Source organism: Plasmodium knowlesi (genome assembly GCF_000006355.2).
Source record: "Plasmodium knowlesi strain H genome assembly, chromosome: 12".
NCBI classification, from domain to species: Eukaryota; Apicomplexa; class Aconoidasida; order Haemosporida; family Plasmodiidae; genus Plasmodium; species Plasmodium knowlesi.
This window is the reverse complement of record NC_011913.2, coordinates 788,902-802,172: the sequence shown is the minus strand read 5'-3', so window position 1 is coordinate 802,172 and position 13,271 is coordinate 788,902. Positions and strand designations below refer to the sequence as shown.

The following is a 13,271-nucleotide window of genomic DNA, read 5'->3' as shown; positions in this document are numbered from 1 at the left end:
TTATGTTAAAGGTATACCTCCTCTTCATCACTACGCCATGTTGCAGTTGTACTTGTGCCATGTTGTACTCATAGAAGAGATACTTCTATTTAAAGAAAAATCCCTCGCGCAGAGGATCTTTTTATTATTTTCCCCTGACATGTGAAGGAAGCTTCTTTCCATTTCTCAAAATTGCGAATTCATCGTCGTATATTTTTTATTATTTTATTTATTTTATTTTTTTTTTTTCTGCGCAATGTTATATTTTTGAAGCATTTCATAGTTCCCAGTTATGCCTGTGTGTCCCTCAACATAACTCACCATTTTATCATTTAAGTAGTACCACTGTCTATGCGAATAGGCTAGAACGATTGCGACGTTTGTGGAGCTACAAGGATACATGTGGAACGCACACGGCATGCATGCTACACGAATTTGACAAAATTTAGAGGCACAAAATGATATTCAACCATTTGTGTGTGTGTGTTGGGATAGGCTCACATCATCGGGAGAAAAACATATGTACGCTCATTTTTACACACCTACGCCAGTTACGAAGTAGCACTGTTGCCTTTAAAAATGGTATGTAGCCCATTTGAATTGTTTTCCCCCAGACGGAAATATTCGTGGGTATTATATGCTTTAAGAAAAATGGATAATTTCAATTTATTGGGGAACCTGAACAAACGCTAAAGTTCGAACAAAATGCTCGGAGAGGTGATAAAAGTTTAAGAAAAAAAAAAAAAAAAAAAAAAAAAATGCTGTGCACAAAAAGAAAAAAAAAATAAAAATAATATGCATATGTATATAATATAAACATCGCGAGCTAGCACCTTCCAAGCGCACATACCCTTAAACATATGCACGTACGAAATCGAGAGTCAAGCCCTGACCGAAATGAAGAACCTTTATGGATGAAAGTACAGCAGAGCTGCCCCCTGCGAAGGAATGAAAAAGGAACACACGATTGCATGCCTTTGGGGGAAAGGAATTCTTAACCTTCTGGAACATTGTTTGCCGTCCGCCTTGGCCAAATAGCGATTTGTTCTCAACTGTCACTGCGTTTAAAATTTCGCTATTTGGCGTAGACGTGGATAGGTACCAACACACACGCACGTGTTATCCCGCGATAAATCCAACACCGCAGTGACCACAAGGACGTACCATTGCTACATGCTTGCGTGTCGACCAACGCCACGCACACAAAAAATATATAACGGAAAGAATGAAGGAGATAAAACAAGCAGACGTGAAACTCTTCCTGGAGACCTACTACACTGATAACAGCTTGAGTGATGACCTGAAGGATGTCTTTGATTATGTGGAGAGAAATAAACACAAAGGAAATTTTCACAAATTATTTGAAGATTATTTGGAGGAATACAACAAAAAATTGTTCCAAGATGAGAACTTCTTAAAAGAAAACGTAATATACGACTATGAATACGTAAAGCAGTACAACAATGAGTTGTCGGAAAAAGCAGGAATAAATTGCAACAATAAATATCACTGCTACGTGAAGTCAGTTAACAGCATCGATGATAATTATAAATTTTTAGGACTAGATACAAGTGTTATATCTGAATGTATAAACAAAAAATTATCATTATTTTTGGAGCTCTTCTTGATGTACTCCAAAAAACTCAACTTAAATATTGAAGTGAGTCCCATACTAAATATGAATGAAGAGGAGTGCTATATTTTCGGGCGCATTTTTACAGACAACGAAATTAACATAAGTGAATCGAACATAATTTTGGAGGGTAGCTTAAATTTGAATAATGGAGACAAGGCACAACTTCTAAATTTAAATCATATAAAAAATATATGTTGTTTTTTGGGGCAGATTTTAGCCATCAAGGGAAAGAAAGAAATAAACCAGTACAGTATCAAATATTATGTGAGCAATATTTACGCTGGATTACCTACTCATTTAAATATAAAATTGGAGAACACTGCATTTTTGTTAAAACATTTTAATGGTAAGGAAATTGAAGAAGATAACAAATGTGCAGAAGAAAGAATCGAGCCGAGTAAAGTCCTACAATTGTACAATGATGATAATATACACATAATGGCTTGCAATGGGTACGTATACGCAGACAATGAATACAGTGATAATTTGGATAATCTTTTAAAAATAGTAAACGAAAAATTACCACATGTTGTTTTAATTTTCGGGCCATTCCTATACATTCGTAATTTCAGTGAGACAATTCAAAAAATAGGAGATATCAACGTGATTTATGAAAATATTTTTAAAAAAATTATCAATTTAGCAAAAAGTGAACCACTGGAAAAAACACATTTTTTTATTATCCCATCCATTTATGATTCGATCAATGTGTACCCTCTACCACAGCCTCCCTTTATATACGAAAATAGTTATGCCAATTTAGCGAACGTCCACTTTTTATCAAACCCATCTTATATTTATATAAACGAATTAAAAATTGCCTTAACATCATGCGATGTCATTTATAATTTGAGCAAAAATTTAATGTGCAGACCAAGTGAAATGAAGGTCTTCTACTTACTGGAGCAGATATTGAGACAACTTTCTTTCTTCCCATCCTACCCCTCTGAATTTAACATTGAAATTACCAAGTTTAAAAATTTACTGTTCCATCCTAATAGGCTGCCAGATATGTTCCTCTTCCCTTCCTACACAAAAGAAAAGTCTTACGTTAAGGAGATACATAAGAAACTGTTTATCTGTCCATACTCTATCGATCTCGGTAACGCGCAGCCCTGTAATTTTTTTTCGAATATTTATATCCATCCACCGTCCGAATCCCAGGAGTTGTCAAAAAGGGTCATCCTCGAGAATGTCTTCATTCACAACAATAAGGTGTCGCAAAACGAGTGACACAGAGGGATAAACAAATTATTAACGTTGGCCATCAGTAGCCGCGTCTTTGCCAAATGGATCACACCTCCCCGTATTGTGGGGAAAAAAGGGGGTAAGCCAATCAAGGCAGTGTTCCTTTATATATATATATATATATATATATATATTTTTTTTTTTTTTTTTTTTTTTTTTTACTTCCCCACGCGTTTTTTGTCTTATAACAAGAGCGTTTACAACCATGCGCAGAAATATGTACACGACACATAGTACAGAATTACATCCTGTATAATAGAAACACGTGGAGTTTCACATTTTGTTATCCGAAACCCGTTCGGCTCCTTTTTCCCGAATTTACGTTACACCATTGTTATGCTTTTTAAAATTCCCCCCCGAATGGCGCTTTAACTTTACAGTGTTTTCTTTTTTTTTTAACAGTCCCTTGGCATAACACGCGAGTAAAGGTACGTAAATACAAAAATGCATATTATGTTCTTTATAGTAGTATGTTGCTTTTTTTTTTTTTTTTTCTGCCCCTCAATTTTTTTCAATTCCGTTTTTCGTTCTCTATCATTTTAAATGCGAACACGATATATTTGAACGAAACGTGTCGGTTCGTATATCCCAATTTAAGGATAACTTCAAATTGGAGCAAAGCTGCAAGGAGTAAAACTTAAACAATTAACTAAAAAGTGGTGCAAATAAGGAGGGCATAAAGAAAGGCATTTTTTTTTTTTTCTTGTGAGTTTCCATTTTTTCGCCAGTTGAAAGTACCCCCCTCCTGCCCTGGACATTCGCCACTTCGTCCATTCTTTCCATCTTCTCCAATTTTTAATCCTCAAAAGTAGAAGGTGATGCAAGGGAAAAAATGTGGAAAGAATGAAGTGAAGAAGAATACAAAGTATATTAAATAAGAAATGATGTATATAAAAGGAGCCAAACTGAATTAATCATATCCAATTTTTCTTTTTTTTTTCTTTTTTGTGAAAAAATCCACTAATGTTTTCCTTTATCTTTGCAAAACGATAGATTTTAATTGACTATAACAAACGTTATCGATAGAGAGGCGTCCAGAAAAAAAAAAAAAAAATGCAGTAATGTGGAGTGACATTCATTAAACGCAGATTCAGCACAGCAGTTGCGCAGTAAGAAGCCACTTGCATATTTATTCCCACCCGATGAACGTAAATCGATAAGCGAATTTCCATTCCATATGCATTACGCACAGGAGGGGGATGAGTTAATAAGTACATGGCCCGTAATATATGCAGAAGGGCCCATACACATGTAACCTCCTCATCTGACTGCTACGTGCAAAGCGATAAAATTGTGTAGCTACCTGTGCAAATAAAATTTCCTACAACAAAAAAAATAGGAGCAAAGTTCAGATATATTTCTACACACAAATACCGACCCCTGTATCACTCTATTCAATTCCCATTCACGAAGCAACAAATAATGAATAATAGACACAACCAAGATGAATACAGCTTGAGGAGAAGTATCAACAACACACTCCGTAACAAATCGAATTTACTTAAAAATGGGGGGAGCAGTAGTCAAAAGAGTACCTTAAAGAAATTTGCCCCAAATATTGACAATTTAAAAAATGAAAATAAAATAAAAACGGAACAAGTCGACAAATTAGATGATAGCTTAAATGACAAAAGTATTCAAGAGTTAATAAAAAAAACCATCAACTTCGATTTACAAAATGAACAAAAAAAAAATGATAATAATTTTAGTGGCAACAAAATTAATAAAGCTTTTCCTCCCCATGGAGCAAAAAAAAACTTAAGCAGTAACAATTTAAATTTACTAAATTTGGAATACTTACAGGCAAAGAAGGATGGTGATGATAATGGTGTTATGGAATCTCTTCAAAAGAAAAAAACGTCCATAGATATTTACGAATTAAACAACATAAGTAAAAATATCTTCTACAATAAGAAGACTACCTCCTCCGATGCTCACTTTTTGCCACTGACCTTGCCATTCTTTACAAATAATGAGAAGCAAAAGAAAATTCGAAAATTGTTCCTCAATAAGGAACCATTCTTTTTCTCCATGCAGCTTCCGAACATGCTACCTGCTCTTCTTCGAAACGAGGAACAGAATGAAAATAAAGACGACATAACAAACAAACGAGATCGGCAACCGGCGGGTTGTAAGACGGAAGAAAAGGAACAAATGGAAAAAAAAAAAGAAAAAAAATTAATCCAGAAAACGAACAACAGCGCATACGAACTTAGCAATGTAAGCACACTACCCAATGGTAAATTTGCAAAGCTAATTATTTACAAGAATAAAAAAATTAAAATGAAAATTAACGATATTCTGTTCGATGTGGATGAAGGATCGGAGTGCACTTTTTCGCAAGAAATCGCTTGCTACATAAAGGAAAACTCCGAATTTATTTTTCTCGGAAATTGCGACAATAAACTTGTTGCAACTCCGAATATTGAAAGGATTATAAATAAAAAGTGACACTGTTTTTATTTTATTTTATTTTTTTTTTTTTTGAGTATATAGGGTTTTCGCCTATTTTGCGCTGCATTTTTCGTAAGTCTTTTTCTTCGTAAATAGGGTTACACCATTTGCGTTACTTCGGATGAAAGGTCCCTTCTTAGCAGTGCCTTTCATGAATATTTATTTTCAAGAAGGGGATCCCCCTTATTTTATTTTATTTTTTTTTTTTTTTGTCATAACTCATCTTACGATGGAAAAGTAATATACATCAAATGGCTAAAAATGTCTTCATCGTAATTCCCCCCCCCCCGCCGTACGCATGTGTAGGTATACGTGAGCAGATATGCACACATGTTCGCTTTCCTTTTTTTGGCGTGTTTATTTAGCTACCCCTTATGCTAATCCCCTCTGCGGGAATATGAGGCTACTCTACACCGCACACACGCAAAAAAAAAAAAAAAAAAAAACACATAAGAGAACATATTTAATATCCCGCGTATTATTCCAGTCGTATAAGCCAATGCATTACGCTCTCACGCTTGCTATTTTTGCAATTTTTAGCATTTCCGCTTTATACATATCTGTCGTCCGTCCCAATGCTGCAAGGAGATATAAACGCGCAGTACACATACTTTCGGACAGGTACCTATGTGTTTTCCGCATTTTCTCGCGGCGCACACTTTAATTAGGAAAAAAAAAAAAAAAAAAAAAAGTGAGCCATTCAAGACAATTTTTAGGAGTTTTTTTTACTAAACATTTCTATCCTAAATGTTGAAAAAATATATCCCTCAATTATTTTAAACAAATGCGCAAAATGAAAATTCCTGCAATGTGATCTTCTTCTCGCTGATGATACACCGTTTTATTATGTTTATTCAATTTGTCATTTTTTGAGTGGACATGGTACAATCAAAGTAATAGTTTTTTTTTTTTTCGTTTTGCGTCCTACAAATAGTAAACCCGTTTATACAAGAATGTACATAAATGGTAAAGCATATAATCATTCCCACTAAATGTGCAGATATATAAAGAAAAAAATAATGGGTGCTCTATTATAATTGCCAATGTGCTGAAAGTATACTGATAGTTACGTAATTTAAAAAAGGAGGAAAAATTCAACAGCGAGTGTTTTCAAAGAAATAAAAAATATATATATTCATAAGAAGAACAAAATTTCACAAATTATATACCAACGTTCGTAACACTCATTTTCATTTACTAATTCGTCCTCAGACTCATATGAGCATATTTCACTTAAGAGGGCATTTTGTCAACGGGGCGATCATTGCGATAAATCTTGGAAATGTTTTAACACCCCTTAGATTAAATCTTCGCCGTTCCATAGTATTTTTGTCATTCAAAAATTCTTTTATTTCTACCAAATTTTTTTTTTGAGCGTTTTTTTATTCATATTTATTAATCCCTCCTTTTTTTTTTTTTTTTTTTTTTGCATATGCCCATTCTGATGATTTTTTTTTTATTTTTAGCCTATTCACTTTTGAATGGTACTTGAGAGACCATGTTTTAATTTATTTTATTTTATTTTTTTTTTTTTTGTAACATTGTTCCGTATGCAGATCACACACATGTAGCAGGCTCCTGCGCTTATGGCCCCACATGTGCACACGTGCAATCGTTCAGACATGTATGTACAACTGTACACACGTTTGCGTACGCCTATTTATACACATACACATGCGCAATAGCGTGAGGGGAGCATGCCACTTCTACATACGCATAATCAAAGGCGAAATCTGATGACAGTTTAAAATGAATAATGACGGAGTAACTAATGAAGGAGGCGTTGACGAAAGAATTAATAATGTGAAACATTTGTTTTGTAAAAACCAAGAAGAAATTAAAAAAGTAAATGAAATTATTGAGGAGGCGGATAAAGTATTGTACAATTTTGCCGTGAACGATGAGGGATACAGCAAATATAATTCCCTGGACGAGGAGTCCCACGTGTATTTTAAAAAAGTTAAAAATGTAGACGTAGGAAAACTGACCCTTGTCTTCCACGACGCCACCAAGGTATAGAGAAAGCAAATTTGCAAAAGTTCTACATGCACCGAACAAATCGTAAATAAAATTTTTGAGTGTCACGAGAAGTGCCGCCAACTCGCGCCACCACAAAGTGCTCTACGCAGATTTGAATAACAAAGGCATAACTGAAACTTCTACCCATGCAGCTCGAAAAGTTAATAGAAATAATATGGGACGAAAATGGAACCAAAAAGTTTGACTCGCATTTTATAGAAGGTTAGGGGAAAACGAATTTGCATACAGAAATGGGCATTCGCCCTGTGCAATTATTCATTTTTTTTTTTTTTTTTTTTTTTTTTTTGTTCATTTGTGCAAATTTGAACTTCATCCTCCCTAACTTTAAAACCCTTATCAAACTAGGTAAAATTTTGCGTGTGTATAATGAAGACCTAATCCTACTGCAACAGAGCTATAAGGGCACACTGGGAAACGAAGGAAGATACTTTTACATTCTTGCGCACAAAAAAAAAGTAAGGAAAGGAGTTTTTTCTTAGTGCAATTTTTCCAACCCGTGTCTGTGTGCAGGAGCAGCAGTGCCTGAATACGGAGAAAAAAGTATGCACCGGAAATTTTGCGCTAAAAGAGTATATCCAAATGTGTATCATGCATTGCGTCAATCCCTACCCCCGCAGATAAATAAGGACACCTACCTAATTGCGTGCGCCTCGATAAACGTTAACGATCATAAGAAAAATCAAAGCACGTTTACAAACCCTTTCATCAGTAGTGCAAACTCCTTTTCACTGGACATTGAATGTGACGAAAAAATTATAAACTCCTCGTTACGAAAAATGTTTATTAATGTGTCTGGATATTATATAAGGAGGGAAGGTGCATGCCTGAATTTTACTTATATTTCTTCGGTAAGTTGTATAAAAAGTAATACATCATAGCCCTTTTTGGAAACAAATGGCGCATATTCGTTTTACACATGAACGCATGTGCATATCGTAGTGTATGCCCGCGTTGACAAAAATGGAATGTTATTATAACCGTTCCGTTGATTTGTCTTGCCCTTCTTCATTTACCCCGCGTATGACCACAACCCTTTTTTCCCTAGATCGAACTTGATACGTCCCCTTTGATTCCGCAATTTATCATAAGAAAAATTAAGGCAAGTAAAATGTCCCAACTGAAAATATTAAAAAATCACCTCTGAGAATTGACCTTGTAAAAATAAATCACAAATGTGTAGTATATGTTACAGTTGTATGATTGCTATATTAACATGATCATTTCCCCTTCGTTTTTTTTTTTTTTTTTTTTTTTTTTTGCTCATTCATTTTTAATTCCCCTTTGTAATTGCAACATGATAAATTTTTTATTTTTTAACATTTTGTAAGCAACCGACTTTTGCATTTATCGAATTGAGACGTTCACCTTTGTTTATGGGCATAAGTGTACGTTTCACTTCGAGGAAGCTCCAATGTGTGATATTCACATTCATGTGTGCATATAATATTAACGAAAAAAAAAATTTCGTCATTCAAGGAATGGTACAAATTCGATTCATAGAACTGTAAAACAGTATGTTTCAAAAAGGTAAAATTAACAAACTTAAAAAAAATTGCAACGAACGCTTTGGAAAAGCGCTAAACAGGGGGAGAAAAAAAAGGGAACGCGGGACATGCACGAAATATGTGTGCAAATCATGGATGCCCCACTTTTTTTGAATTCTTCATTTTCACCTCATACAGAGGCTGCTTTCACTTGTAGACACAACTTTCCTCCCATTGCAAGCGTTGTGATACAAGGCCCAACATACCTTGCATGTCGTTTTTGTTGACACGCGTAAGTACTTGGCCGGGGATATCATCCATATTTGTGATAAAAAAATGTGCCTTCAAAAAAAGTCTTCTGATACTTTACATTTCGCATTAGTGAACATTGTCGGGAAAAATATAGTCACTCAAAAAATCGGCATCACTGTTTGGTAAAGACATGTTGTTAACCGGATTTATGCTGTAGATCTTTTTTTTGCATTTGTCAAATTTTAGACTAAAATAATTCTAAAGAGGAGGGAAAAAGAACAAACAGGAAAAGTGTTACTGGTCAAATGGAAAAAATGGGGACATGCAAGGGCATATAGCCATGGAAAAATCGCCTTCAAGTATGCGCATATATCAGGAGGAAAAGGAGCTCTATCTGCGTTTTTCAATACTCCTCAGAAAGCGCCCACATGTGTACTCATTCATTTAGCATTACGTCAAAAAGTAAATTCTTAAAGTACAAGCTTGGTACTATTAACAGGGCAAGCCACGTATAGTGCGTCAACGTCTTCCTGTTTTTTTTTACAATCATTTTGGCGTGAAGGAGGGCTATTAAAGTCGTATATGCTATCCTTCGGTAGCTACGCGGTGTCCAGGGTTCCTCTAATTTTGCGCGTTCTTTCTATTGATCGTTCGAAATATCGAAGGGTGATGGTGATGGTGATGGTGATGGTGATGATGGTGATGATGGTGGTGATGGTAGTTGTTGGAAGTAGATCTCTTGAAGTTGGAAAGGTGTCCACTGCTGCACATACACCTGTGAGAGTGTAATTAATGCATGCGCGCATACAGTGAGGATAATTGCACACAAAATTGAACACGCCTCTTCAAATAATCAGCTACATAACGTTTTGAACAGATTGAAAGGAAAATGGCCAGAGAAGGGAAGCAGAGAATGTAATGGTTAGTTACGTACATGTATGTAATGGCGTGTTAGCAAAAAAAAAAAATAAAATATATTATGCATACCTTAAATAGTTCAACACTTATTATGGCAAAAAAATGTCACTTTTGAAATTACAAATTTACAATTTCGTACGTTTCTGTAGTTATATGTAGGAAAGTGCACAGCCTCTTTTTTTTTTTTTTTTTTTTTTCTCTCCCCAGTTACCTGCTACTTGGACTGTAAGTTGGATTGAAGTGTGAACCGAAAAGGCTAAAATGAATGGCGATAATTAGCAAAATGTGAAGATAACGTTGTGCAATGAGAAAAAAAAAGAAAAAAAAGGAAAAAGATAAAACGTGTAACGTAAGAATCAATGAAACGCGGGACTCATGTATAAAGAAGCAAGAGGCAAGCGAATGTAAAGGGATGCTTCGGTTAAATAATATAAAACATAGCATGTGCTATGAGATCCCTTTTCGTCTGTGCATCCAGGGAATGCGTAAAATTTAAGCAAACCTGTGAGCGAATGCCGACGGGTACAAATTGGCGCAAGCGTGCGCGCGTATGTTGCAATATCCCTTTTTGCAAGTTAAATTGACAAATTTTCTACCGTTGCGTGCTGAATTGTTCCATTTAAGTGGTATTTTTTTTTTCCGTTGGGGCTTTTTCGTTGACTGTTTTTCGGTTAACCGTCGCTCTTGCCGCTGCTGTTGTGTGGTCGGCTCACTACCAACCTGTCTGGGTCCATTGATCGTTGATAGCCCCTGTGGGGCTCCCAACCCTGATTTCCCCCACGCACAAATGGAAGTAAAATAACAAAAATATGAATTACCCAGAGGACACTTCGCACATGACCAAATGGATCTTCAAAAGCAAAAAAGAGGTAGACGAAATATGCCTAAAAAAGTACAATGACTTTAAGGAGAAATTTAAAGATCACAATGTCAGTATCCCGAAATATGCGGAAATTGAAAAAACGAAGCTGTACTTCTGTTACCAATTGACGCACTTTTGCGAAATAAAAAGACTCAAGCCGCAAATAGTGGAATGCGCAATTGTTTTGTACAACAGATTTTACTTAAAAGAAATTATATTGGAATATGACCCACGTATTTTAATTTTCACGTGCATAATCTTAGCAATAAAATTGGAAGGATATGGACGATTATACAGAATGAATGATTTTTTTAACGACATTGACATAAATTTGGACAAAGTACTTGAACATGAAAATGTCGTTTGTTCATCGCTAGATTTTGAAATTAATTTTTTGTATACAAAAGAATGTATCTTTTACTTAAAAAGTAAATTCCTAAATTATATAAATAAATATATAAACAAGGATAACGGAATACAGAATTCGTTTGAAAATATTTGCAATGAAATTTACGTCAATACAGTACAGGACTGCATAAAAATTATCGAAAATTTTTCCATTACCTTTACTTATACACCTGCACAAATAGCATTGTACTGTTTTGTGAATAATATAAAAATTAATTTCAACATTGTTAATGCTGATAAGTTTATTCTGGAATTTATTACCAACAATAATCAAATTCTTTTTCAAAAATTGAAAAACAAAATTGATGAACTCCATGTAAGGTATAAGGACCACCTCGATTTGAGGAACACCTTTGACGATGAAAACACAACTAGACAGATCGGCGAAACATTAGACATGTGTATTGATATTTACGAAATTTTAAAAAAAAAAAAAAGTAGCAAAAAATCGAAAAAAAAAAAGTTAAACACCGAAGATTGCGCGTCAAGTGAGCCCTCCAAAAGGGTTGACATAAAGTAGAATGCGTCAAAAGGGGAAAAACAGAAAGGACGTACACATAGCCAAGTGGTTATCTACCAAACAAACATTTGGAGAGGATCCTTCCCCTTCCTCGAATGGTAATCTTACATTACAACGCTATAATTCGGCTGATGATCCTCTTTTTTTACGAGTAATGAGGAAATTCCTGTCGATTCCCGTGCATGGATTTCTTCTTAATTACAGAGGATATTCTATTCCATTTGTGCTCAAATATGTGTATCCATATGCAACGTTGCGGCAGAACAGCGCGACGATTTAACTCTTTTGCAGGGGGGGAGGGGACCCTGCAAAGGCTCAGAGTTTCACACATTTCTGGTGACATAATCCCATTTGTAGAATGAAAAGGCTTCATGTTTTCCTTTTTTTTTTTTTTTTTTTTTTAAATACTGCATATTTGCAAAGTCCGGTCAGTTCCTTTTGTTCATTTTTAATTTCATTCCTGTGAACATTTCCGCTCCCTTCATTTTACCATGTTTCACGTGCACCGTAGCCACATTTCGTTGCTACATTTTTTTTTTGTTCAATTTTTAATAAAAAGACAAAAAAATGGGAAAAAAACTCGCGGAAAAAGTGGGAGAAAAATGAGAAAAAAAAAAAAAAAAAGTGCAGTGAAGAGGGCACATAAAAGTAACGCTGCAACCAGGGAAGTAGTTCCATTTAACTGCTTTCTGCCGTTCCACCATTTCTGTCTGTTCCCCATATGTCGGAGTCCTGCCGTTGCTGCTGAGCACGACGGCTCCTACGCATTAATATACGAAAATGGTGCAACCAAAAAATTTGATCTGTACTTCATTTTAACGTTTAAAAATCTTAAAATAAACGTATTGCTGTGGAAAAATTCGTTTAGGTCTTTTATACTCTTGCTGTTCGAGTAAAATGTAATGCAGTAAAATCTACCAAAATGAAATGTTCCTACCTTGGGCTTCTTAATACAGAAGGCGAATTTCCTCCAGCCCAAATCGTTGATACTGATTATATTGCCATTGTATTTGTTTACTATAAAGTGGAAGTTTTTCATTAAATTCTTCACGTCGTCCTTTTTTATGTGTTTATTTAGGGCAATGTAAGATTCGTACAGAACCATTTTTTTTTTATTCCTTCTTGCGTCATCGTAGTATATGTTTATTTGTGGCCCCTACCGTGTACTTTTCTTGGGGACTGAAGGGAGGTAATTAATTATACACACAGGTTTGGAAACGTAGGAAGGTAAATATACACATACGTATATACGCATGTGCGCGCGAGTGGCCGCTATGTACATTATAGCTGCACATCACTGTGATTACCTTCTACATGGGGTCATGCCACATGTTTTATTTCACTTTATCCACACGTTGTGCGTGCGTAAAATTAAAGAGCTATTGCTTATGCGTAAACATAAATATAACGTACGCCCTTGAAAGGCGAAGTTAAATTTTCCACATTCGGGCGAATGGAGCGAAGTAAGTG

At 35.2% G+C, this 13,271-nt stretch overlaps 6 protein-coding genes across 6 annotated transcripts; 4 read left to right on the top strand and 2 right to left on the bottom strand.

The window, feature by feature from the left end:
• Positions 1-1,204: 1,204 nt before the first annotated feature.
• Positions 1,205-2,848, top strand: PKNH_1218200 (DNA polymerase alpha subunit B, putative; the record flags this gene model as incomplete). Its single annotated transcript, XM_002260197.1, has 1 exon — positions 1,205-2,848. The coding sequence occupies one exon, from the start codon at positions 1,205-1,207 to the stop codon at positions 2,846-2,848; it is 1,644 nt and encodes a 547-aa protein (XP_002260233.1).
• A 1,437-nt stretch (positions 2,849-4,285) lies between these two features.
• On the top strand, positions 4,286-5,314 carry PKNH_1218100 (DNA-directed RNA polymerase III subunit RPC4, putative; the record flags this gene model as incomplete). Its single annotated transcript, XM_002260196.1, has 1 exon — positions 4,286-5,314. One exon carries the CDS (start codon positions 4,286-4,288, stop codon positions 5,312-5,314), a length of 1,029 nt encoding a protein of 342 aa, XP_002260232.1.
• Positions 5,315-7,066: 1,752 nt separating this feature from the next.
• Positions 7,067-8,501, top strand: PKNH_1218000 (fam-a protein; the record flags this gene model as incomplete). The annotated part of the gene is made up of 5 exons (XM_002260195.1): positions 7,067-7,330; positions 7,489-7,558; positions 7,703-7,812; positions 7,975-8,205; positions 8,403-8,501. The coding sequence occupies 5 exons, from the start codon at positions 7,067-7,069 to the stop codon at positions 8,499-8,501; spliced, it is 774 nt and encodes a 257-aa protein (XP_002260231.1).
• Positions 8,502-9,219: 718 nt separating this feature from the next.
• PKNH_1217900 (conserved Plasmodium protein, unknown function) lies at positions 9,220-9,643 on the bottom strand (the record flags this gene model as incomplete). Its single annotated transcript, XM_002260194.1, has 2 exons — positions 9,220-9,351; positions 9,548-9,643. 2 exons carry the CDS (start codon positions 9,641-9,643, stop codon positions 9,220-9,222), a joined length of 228 nt encoding a protein of 75 aa, XP_002260230.1.
• Positions 9,644-10,820: 1,177 nt separating this feature from the next.
• PKNH_1217800 (cyclin 1, putative) lies at positions 10,821-11,801 on the top strand (the record flags this gene model as incomplete). Its single annotated transcript, XM_002260193.1, has 1 exon — positions 10,821-11,801. The coding sequence occupies one exon, from the start codon at positions 10,821-10,823 to the stop codon at positions 11,799-11,801; it is 981 nt and encodes a 326-aa protein (XP_002260229.1).
• A 760-nt stretch (positions 11,802-12,561) lies between these two features.
• Positions 12,562-12,906, bottom strand: PKNH_1217700 (ribosomal protein S6, mitochondrial, putative; the record flags this gene model as incomplete). Its single annotated transcript, XM_002260192.1, has 1 exon — positions 12,562-12,906. The coding sequence occupies one exon, from the start codon at positions 12,904-12,906 to the stop codon at positions 12,562-12,564; it is 345 nt and encodes a 114-aa protein (XP_002260228.1).
• Positions 12,907-13,271: the final 365 nt, after the last annotated feature.